This window comes from Nematostella vectensis, chromosome 12 (assembly GCF_932526225.1).
Source record: "Nematostella vectensis chromosome 12, jaNemVect1.1, whole genome shotgun sequence".
Classification (NCBI taxonomy): Eukaryota; Metazoa; Cnidaria; class Anthozoa; order Actiniaria; family Edwardsiidae; genus Nematostella; species Nematostella vectensis.
In genome coordinates this window covers 12,100,906-12,111,282 of record NC_064045.1, presented here as the reverse complement: position 1 = coordinate 12,111,282, position 10,377 = coordinate 12,100,906, and the positions used below count along the sequence as shown (strand labels likewise).

The 10,377-nt window shown below is 37.2% G+C and overlaps 1 protein-coding gene across 1 annotated transcript; it reads right to left on the bottom strand.

Moving 5' to 3' along the window:
- Positions 1-5,898: 5,898 nt before the first annotated feature.
- Positions 5,899-10,350, bottom strand: LOC5520636 (cytochrome c oxidase subunit 6B1). The gene is made up of 3 exons (XM_032365680.2): positions 10,249-10,350; positions 7,460-7,661; positions 5,899-6,528 (listed from the first exon to the last, which is right to left on the bottom strand). Exons 2-3 carry the CDS (start codon positions 7,652-7,654, stop codon positions 6,475-6,477), a joined length of 249 nt encoding a protein of 82 aa, XP_032221571.1. The 5' UTR covers positions 7,655-7,661; positions 10,249-10,350; the 3' UTR covers positions 5,899-6,474.
- Positions 10,351-10,377: the final 27 nt, after the last annotated feature.

Sequence of the window (10,377 nt, the reverse complement as noted above, 5' to 3'; positions counted from 1 at the left end):
ACCAAACAACATTCCTTTTGCACCGTGGGACGATGTGGGATCGAGGAGATAAATGTCTTTAAGCGTTATCCAGCCCCCAACGGTTTTGAACCGAACGTTGTGTCCAGAGAGCACCTTCTCAGTGATTTACTCTTGAGAGTTACCTTCTCCCGTTCACAGGCTGTTTCTCTATTATGCTGAAGGACATTATCAATGTGATGCCAACACCTCTAAGTGATAAGCCCTCGCGCACCTATTGGGCAAGCAATACTGAAAACTGTCCACGTTGTTAAGCCACAATGCGACTGGTCAGTTTCAAGAAATTCTTTAAGATTTCAAAAATGTATTATTCCTTTAGGTGTGAACAAATACATGCCAGACGCAGATCAAAAGTAAAAAGACTAATAGAAATAAACCATTTCTTTCGGCAGATTGTAAAACTGGATCAGCCTCGTTCCCGGGCGTCCTGTGACAGCCCTCTGCAAATCAAAAGTGACGTCATAAACCGACAAGCTCGCTGAGCCAATAGAAGCCAGAGGACGGAGCTAAAGTTGGAATTTCTTTTTTGTTCAAAATGCTCGATTACCAAACGGTTGTTTGATATATATATATATATATTTCTGAAAGGAGATCTGAAATCCCCTGATGAGTGGGCAACCACGAAACAGACCTGTAGGGAAACCTATGTAGTTTGTATTTTTCTCAAACCAACACTATACACCGCTCTACTTTCGAGTATTGAGCACTTTCTATGAAAGCCTTCAACCATCATTTCATTTATATATATATATATATATATATATATATATATATATATATATATATATATATATATATATTGTCGAACCAATCGCGCAACAAACGAGTGAGATTTGATTGAGTTCAATTACCGAGTGTTCGGCCTGGGAAAAGGCATATGTCGTACCGAACTTAAACGTTATTTTGTCGAGCCTTTTGTTTTGGAAATAGGTACATGGAAGGTACCAACGTTTGTCGCAAAGTTGGTTCGAGTGTGACTAATAGAAATGTATGAAATTAATAACTTAAAAAGTACGCTAAAAGTATTGTCTCCTAAAAAACAGGCTCGACGTATGCCACCACTGGAAATATGCTCGACTCGGACACGCACATTTACAAGTTACTAAATTCGGTTTATGTTCGGTTTGACGTATGCTTAACTATCCTAATCCGGTGAAGAGGAAACATTTTAAAACCTTATTCCCCTGCCCAGACTCGAATCCAGATATTTTGCCAAATATGAGTATCTGGCACTAAACTTATATCACAACAATAATGAACTTTTCACTTTAATTTTGAGAGGATATTATTTCTTAAACTCATTGAGAAATTCCACGCTTGTTTTTACATCTTTAAACATATCTTTACACACCAGCATTGAGCCATGTCCCACCTTCCAACATTAGAATAAATGGGAATTACAGAATTTAAAAAAGTTTAGAGTTCATAGGTAGGAGACATGAGGCTCAAATCCTTCCTGGAAATGTCCCATTCTCAACTTGCTCGGTCCAGGTTTCGATCTGAAAAAGGTGATAATACTTTGAATTAACAACAGATGGTATAACAAAAAAAATCTACAGACAAGCTGTAGAAAAACTAGGTGATCTGTGTAGGCGTGGCGAAGACTAGCTTAAAATCAACACAAGTTAAAAAAATGTTTTTTTTTATACGCCTACAGAGTAGTTGCTAAGGGAGAGGAATTGAAACGAACGATCACGTGCCGTCTGATAAATCAGGCTATAGTTGCGCTGTTTCGACCGTTGGCCCTTCGTCGGAGCAAACGGAACTACTTTGTTTTACAGAAGCAAAAAACTATTTTTTAAACCTTCTGTTGATTAATAGTTACTTAATTCAGGGTTTGAGAGTGGGAAAAATCAGTTACTTTTTGGCTTTAGACATCAAAATTAAATATGAGTAGTTTGGTCCTTCAAGCCGGCGAACAACAAATATTTACAACCCACCCAAGCTCGTGGACACAGGGATATATAGGTTTTCTTGAACCATTGGCAGTGCTCGTTATCCTCGCCAAGCTTTTTGGAGCACTTGTGAAAGTCAACAAAGTTTTGCCAGCAATTCTTTGTCTGGGCAGAGTACGGGAACCTGGGATCGAAGGGAACAGTCTTCAATTCTACCTGGGTGATTCGGCCTTCTGACATCTTGTCACTGCAACAAATAAACAAAGCTATAGGATAGAATAGAATAAACGAAAACAAAAATAATATAAACAAAGCAAACACTAAACTATACGGTTATTATCGAAGTTATAATGGTTTCCTGAGGAAGGTTTTCTGAGGAAGGCTTAGGGCTAAATTTATCAACGTGCCAGTTTCGCATTGTTCTGGTTCTGTTTGGAAAATAAAGCGGTTCCACAGTTAACGATGGGGTCGAGCTTTTTATTAATTCGCAATAAACAGCGTGCCAACACATCGCTATCTGTCGAACACGTCGCATTATCTGTCGGATACGTCGCATTATCTGTGAAACACGTCGCATTATCTGTGAAACACGTCGCATTATCTGTCGAGCACGTCGCATTATCTGTTAAACACGTCGCATTATCTGTTAAACACGTCGCATTATCTGTCGAACACGTCGCTTCCTGTCAAACACGTCGCTTTATCTGTCGAACACAGCGCGTTACCTGTCGAACACGTCGCATTATCTGTCGAGCGGCACGCGACCCTGGCACGTTATTATCTAAGGTAATACCATATAACCTCGGATTCTTTTGTTTTCTGAGGGACGATTACTTAGCGAAATTACCTCGAAAACAATACATGGTTCTAAATTTCCCCATTGCATTGATAGGGGAGATTTAGTTTCTAAATTTCCCTTATGTATTAATAATGAGGTGAATTTAGTTTCTACATTTGGGATGAGGGAGATTTAGTTTTATGCATTAATAATGATTGGAGTTTAGAAAAAAAAAACAAATTGAGAGAAATTTAGAACCAAGATGCTTGTCTTCTAGTTTCCACCAGGGAAACAAATAGAAGGCAGCTTCCTGATTAGCACAGGAATAGACCCTGCGTAAGAGGGCAGAATACTTGATCTAGTGATACCTAAACAACGTTAGGCTAGATCCATGTGGGATGATTTTGATTGCTGTAGGCATGCGTGCTAATGACGTCAAAGAACTAAACTGTAGATATGTAGAGTAAGGTCTAGGTCTCTAGAGGGATAAAAAGAACAATGCGTGTGCAATGCCCTCATACATTGAACCGTGTTTGCTCGTCCAAGCTAACATTACTCGTAGTTATTTTCTCGGTGACCACATGGTATTGCTTCAACTAATCATCCCTCGGTTGCGGGGACACTAAAAAACACTAAATTCCCCTCGTGCCATGCTATAACTTATAAAAAATTCCCTCGAACACAATATATATAGTTCTGTTGATAAATTTCTAAATTTCCGGCTAGAGATGTTCGAAATAATTCGTATACATATGATGGTGCTTTATTAATCAGATGCGGTAACCAGTATTTATAGAATAAAACGGATGAAACTTTAATTTTCTGAAAGTAGTGGGGTTGTGGTTTGTACCCATAAAGGGACTACAAACTATAAAACAAACACTATCCATTCTTGCAATTTTCCTGGAAAACCCCAGGGTGGATTCAAAAGGGGGGAGGGGGGGTTCCCTTAGAAAATCGTGGCGGAGTTAGTGCAGAGTTCCTATGACTTGATTGAATTTGAATTTTCTATACAAAGTTTTATAGCATAGGCAGTGATCTTGTATAGAAATGTGTACGCGCACGGTTTTATGCAAGTGACCTCTACTGTCACTTGAGGAAGTTTTTACCAATTCTGCTATCCTCACGCTAGTGGATCACCACATACTACATTCAAATAAATGTCAAATAAATGAGCTCTAACCCAAAGTGCTATGCCTTAGGGGCACAATTTGCCGGCGATCACCTCAGTCTGTTTAATGGGAGTTCCCCCGTAACATTACATGGGAGCCATGACCTTTTCCTTGTTTAGTGGCCATTCCCCAATATTCGTTTGCCCTTACACAGGTTACTACCCCTCCTATCAATTCAACTAAAATCCGTGGCAATATTGTTGAACTTTGTAAGCAAACATATTTCGACCTCCCACTCCCCCCTCACAAAAAAGCTGAGCCTCTGGATAGAGCACGTTCATACTACTACAGACAGAGCCCGCAAAAACCGCGTGGTTCTGGAACATGCCATTTTACATGTTGTGGCACGGGATTTTGAAAACCACTCTAACAAACACATGCGTTTTTTTGGTTAATTGCCAAAAATACATCAAATTGCAAACGTGCTTTAAAATAACTTTGCCCCATCCCTTGAACCCGTTTTGCAATATAATAGTTTAGTTAACTTCGATTGGGTTCCCAATCTCGAAGAGTTCATAATACATACGCTCGACAACACTCTGTCACACCACTTACACGTTGCATAATGATACGCACAAGTAAAATGGTCAGAGAACTCTCCACACAGGAAAACACTCCGAAAGTTACTACCCTGTAATTTATGCTATTTAATTAAAGGAACACAGGTCTCAACAAACATTGATTATGCTTTTTATATTTTAGTTTAGCCCTGATAAGGCAAGTTACAAATGCTACGGGTTTTAGAGTGAAGAAAACACACAAACTGCGAAAATGTTTGAGAATTTCCAAGTAACTTCAGTAGCTGAATACAGAAAATATTAGATATGACGTCGACATGATATGGATACAGTATAGCGTGTGCACACGAATCGTTAAAGTAACCAAAATTCGGACCCTACAAGAGGAAGACAAATGCTCTTTTTCTGTAAAAAATGTTTATAGACAGCACATCCTACACCACCATATAACATGGTGTACAAACACTTCCAACACCCTACAAAGCCCAACGCAACATCATCCGACGCGTTCAACACCACAAAGCAACATGAAACATGGGCGTATAAACAGGACAGCATCTTTCAACAGCACCACACAGCAATTCCAACATCTTTCAACAGCCTCACACAGCAATTCGTAACATGGTTTATAAACAGGACAGCAACATCTTTTAACAGAATCACACAGCAATTCGTAACATGGTGTATAATCAGGACAACATCTTTCAACAGCATCACACAGCAATTCGTAACATGGTATATAAACAGGACAACATCTTTCAACAGAATCACACAGCAATTCGTAACATGGTATATAAACAGGACAACATCTTTTAACAGAATCACACAGCAATTCGTAACATGGTGTATAAACAGGACAACATCTTTCAACAGCCACACAGCAATTCGTAACACGGTGTATAATCAGGACAACATCTTTCAACAGCCACACAGCAATTCGTAACACGGTGTATAAACGGTACAACATCTTTCAACAGCATCACACAGCAATTCGTAACATGGTGTATAAACAGGACAGCAACATCTTTTAACAGCATCACACAGCAATTCGTAACATGGTGTATAATCAGGACAACATCTTTCAACAGCATCACACAGCAATTGGTAACATGGTGTATAAACAGGACAACATCTTTCAACAGCATCACACAGCGATTCGTAACATGGCGTATAAACAGGACAGCAACCTCTTTTAAGAGCATCACACAGCAATTCGAAACATGGTGTATAAACAGGACATCTTTCAGCAGCCTCACACAGCAATTCGTAACATGGTGTATAAACAGGACAACATCTTTCAACAGCATCACACAGCAATTCGTAACATGGTGTATAAACAGGAAAACATCTTCCAACAGCATCACACAGCGATTCGTAACATGGTGTATAAACAGGACATCTTTCAACAGCATCTTTTTCGAGCGTTGGATTTTAAGAAAGACAAACTTGGGACCTCGCATCCGTTTTAGCGTGCATGTGTTCTTGGCGTTTTCGGGCGACAGTTTGTTACATACCAATACTCTCAGAAGTTTATTACCTTTTCATCAAAGCTTAAACTTGTTTTAGTTACGTATCCCATACTCTAAATTGTTGATTAGCTTTTTCATCAAAGTTCTGCTTTAGTTTATACATTTTTTTAAATTGTAGATTGTATTCTTATTTTGCTTTCAATAGGAATAGCAAAGAAATACAAAAAGAAAACCTTTGAATGATAGCCTGGGATTGGACAGAAGCATATTCGGTGTTTTGTATTCATTTTTTCATCATAGGCAATACTATAATGAAAGTTAGGTGGAAGCGCGAAGAAGGGAAATAAGCAAATGAACTTCTAATAAGCCTTTTTGGGGAAATCTCCCAGCCTCAGCGAAAACCTATCACCATAAAGTACGATAATAACATGGTCGCTACATTCATAAGCACAGTACTATAATTTGAACTGATATCAGTTACCACTGACAAATTCCAAGCATCTTCAAACATATTTTACACGTCTCATTAGCACTGAGCCATGCATCACCGTTCAGCATAAAATAGAGCAAATTACAGAATTTATAAAAGATAGAAGAGAGCAAGGGTGATGGCAGAGCTGGGGCTCAAATTCTTCCTGCAAATGATCCATTCTCTACTTCGTCATTCCACTTTTCAACCTGAGGAGAAAACCATTTAAATAAAATAAATGATTTTACTAATTTGGTTAAGGGTTTCTGGTTTGTTTAAGGGGTGCAGGGATAGGGCGTTTGTGAAAGTGTTTGATAAAAAAGGTTCCTGTTGAAATCTAGTGTGGAATCGAGGCCCTAGCGGGCAACAGTTTGTTTGCAGCCGTCTGACTATTTTTTTAAAACTGTCCGCTCATAAAAGCTTGGAGCTGAACACCTGGTTATCAAAAGAGCTTTAAATGCAGTTATTTCGTAAGGAAAAAGGTGCAAATATTTGCGAGGAAGAGAAACACAGACCAGCAAAAGGCCAGTTTTTGGGTTTAAAGTCTATTATATGGAATCGTTTTCAGCTACATACAATAGCTTTTTTAGTTTATTGCTCATACAGAAAATCAGCACAAACTAGTGTTTGTATTGTCAGCAGCATGACCACGGGCAAACCAGGTGAAATGTTAATGTATTGAATATTTATTTTCATGTATGTACTGAATATATCTGTTATAAAGCCAATTTTTTTGTAGTTGTTGTCTTAGATTGATCTGGTTCCATTTTAGCCGTGATCCATAACAGTTTACGCGATTTTCCTCTCTCATCTCTAGTAATAAAATACAACAGATATATTTGGTGCACAAATTAAAGATAATATTCTATACACAAACATTTCAACTGGTTTGCCCATGGCATGACAGAAGTTTTTAACAGGAAAGTGGCATCAGAACTTGTACTTCCTCCAGTGAATTGGTGGCTTTAAATTTTCACTATCATGTCAGAAACCATCTGAGTGCACACAGCAAGGGAATTGATTGGTCACAGTGGTATGATTGAGCATGCACTACATGTACTCTTACACAAAAAACGAATATGACATCCCGGCCATTTCTCAACAATGAATTCAGCTATAAAAGACCATCTCACTACTTACCCAAGCCCTGGGGCAAAGGGAGGTGAAAGTTCTCTTGAACCACTGACAGTTCTCATTGTCCTCACCAAGCTTCTTGGAGCACTTTTGAAAGTCAACATAGTTTTGCCAGCAATTCTTTGTCTGTATTGTGTATGGGAACCTGGGATCAAAAGGTGCTGTTTTTACCTCTACCTCTGTGATCTTGCCCTCTGACATTTTGACACTAAAAATTAAATTGAAACAATAAGCAAAGGCATATTGGTGGTTGGGGGAGGGGCACTGGTTTAGCAGGTTATCTTTTTCCCAGGAGAACACCATATTTATGTGCATAAAAAAATTATACTCTGTAATGACCTTCAAAATTGAGTTGTGAAGGGAAAAGACTTTCCATGACGTTCATCACACACACAAAAAAGATTTCTTGGAAGACAAATTATGGACAAAATCTAAATGATCTCAAAGCTACTTCATTTAAAAAATTCAACTGGAAACATCATAAATACTTTAAAAAATCAGCTGATGGAAATGCTTAACTTTTCATACAATACTTGGTATTTGCTAGGACAGCAAAATGGCAGTTGACAAAGATTTTTTTCTATAAATAATAGCTGGGGATTGAAAAACACAAAATATGAAACTGGTTGACAATAAATCCGATACTTTTTTTTTCTTCCTTTCCTCTTAATGCTAATGAAATTTTTTATTCAAAGTGCTTAGACTATAAGCTAAAAAATGCCTTTTGAAATGTACTCTTTTTTCGGAAAGAGCTGTCTTAAATTCAAGGTGGACTTGGACCTAACATTCGACTTATACTGCAAGCACATAAATATGGTATTTTGAATTTCAGGGGCATATTACCAGGGTTGTTTTAAGCACCAACTGTAAAATTGCAGACCCAGAAAGAGGTGCTTGACACTTGGATTTGGGCACCAAACTCTTAAAAGGGCACTTTGATGGCATTTACATAAGCCATTACAAGAAGCACAATTCATATATTCAAATCATTTTCTTACATAACTACAACCCTGATATTCAGAATCATGGTAAAAAATGGGGTACTGTTTAAGCAAAGATTGGGCTCACCTTTACTGCATGCTTTAGGAACTAGCTCTGTTAACACTTCACTTAATAAATACAAACTGAAACATTTGTATTTATTAATTATGTGTTAATCTAGTATATGCATTTTACCATGTATGATAATAAATTAATTTAAGTGGGTGTTAATTTAGCTAACATCACTTAATTAACCTTACATTACAATATCAGTTATAGAGACAATCCAATTACTATCAAGACAATATTTTTCATTACCTAATTACCTTTTTTTCTGTATATTTATTTATATCAATTATTTGATATTCTTATTTGTGTTAGTTAAATTTATATGAATTTAATGCGTGCTCTTAGATAATTTTACAAAACCAGTATAATGGTGAGCAATTCTTGTATCTTGTGGGACAAAATGGGTGCAAGTAGGTTTGCTTACAATTTTTCGGCCTCACGGCTAACATTTTGTCTCCTCTCTTCCTCAAGGCATCTCCAGCTTTCAGATAACCTCTGCAGGCTTCTTTAAATAGTAGTTTTGCCATCCATGTCTTCAAGCAAAATTCTTTTTTTCTTATTATCTCAAGAAGATAATAAAAATTCTTTTTTTTTATTATCTCGAGAAGATAATAAAAATGCAAACATTTTTCTTTGCTAGAATAAAGGTAATGTAGTAGAGAATTTAAAGATGCAAAAATGTTTTTTCGATAGAATTTTCACTTCAAGGCATTCCACAACCTTTTAAAGTAAACATACCTTTAATGAGTCATGAAGCAGCATATTTCCTTGCTTTTGACATGTGAAGCCAAGGCGTAACACACATTTGTTTTTTGTTTGCATATGAGTTTATTTATAACTAACAAGCATTGCAATTTCAGAATCTTGAGAGATTCTCAGGAGTAACAGTAAGTTATTGCCGGGGAGTTAAGTGTAAGTGATAATAACCTACAACCCTTGCAAGCGCAAGGGTTATAAAAGAACACCCTCCATGTATAACCATATTATATAAACAACATAAGTTTCATAGCTCTAGACACCCTTTTTCAAACAAAGAACATCTAGAATGCAGAAAACTCTGTCAACCAAACCCATTGACTCTGGTGACATTGTCCACAGTGAAATTTGCAAGGACAAAGTTTAGTCGCTTTATGGCGTGACGAGCAGCCGACACTTAACAAATCATGTGACTTCTTGGTGTAAGTCACCTATTAGTTCAGTGTTTTTCATTTTTAATACTAAAATCATTTATTTTAAATACTAGAATAATTTTACTTGGGACTATAGGGTGAATAGGTATTGTGCAGTTGCTTCTAGTTTGCTTTTTTTGGTACAGTTTTCAAGGCCTATTTTTGTGTAAAAAAAAAAGACTAGAAATATTCAACTGAGTTGGTCTGTTAAAAATACACTTGTCCTGTTACAATAATCTGTTGATTCGTTATCTCTCTATTGTAGCATTTCCATAAAAAAGTACAACTACACACGTTAGTTTATAAATTCGAAAACCATGATTGTAAACGCGTTCTAGGAATACTCGTCATTCTGCCATAACACACAAGAATACCAGCGTAGCGTGCTTTTGCAAAGCAGACATGATATTTGGCACGATCGCCACATTGAAATAGCCGGCGAAGTAAATGCACCCAAAAAACTGGGTTATAACTAAGCTAAGACAACAAAATGGTTAAAATATTTTCTTTACCGTATAAAAATTAATGTTGTTAATATAACTTCTTTAAATATGGTAAAGGACAAATAAAATTTACCTGAAAACTTCCCGTTTAGCCTTGGTGAGAACACAACGATCCAAAATGGCGGAAAGAACGTTGACATGCGCGATAGGGGTTTATTTATTGAGCAATGCATTGAGGGACCCTCTTGCTAACCATCATGCA

Bases quoted from the DNA above. Each gene is read 5' to 3' on its own strand.
- LOC5520636 (XM_032365680.2), bottom strand. From the start codon at position 7,654: ATGTCAGAGGGCAAGATCACAGAGGTAGAGGTAAAAACAGCACCTTTT. The intron at 6,529-7,459 runs GTAAGTAGTGAG...TTTTCTCCTCAG, and splicing joins CCCTTTGCCCCAGGGCTTGG to GTTGAAAAGTGGAATGACGA.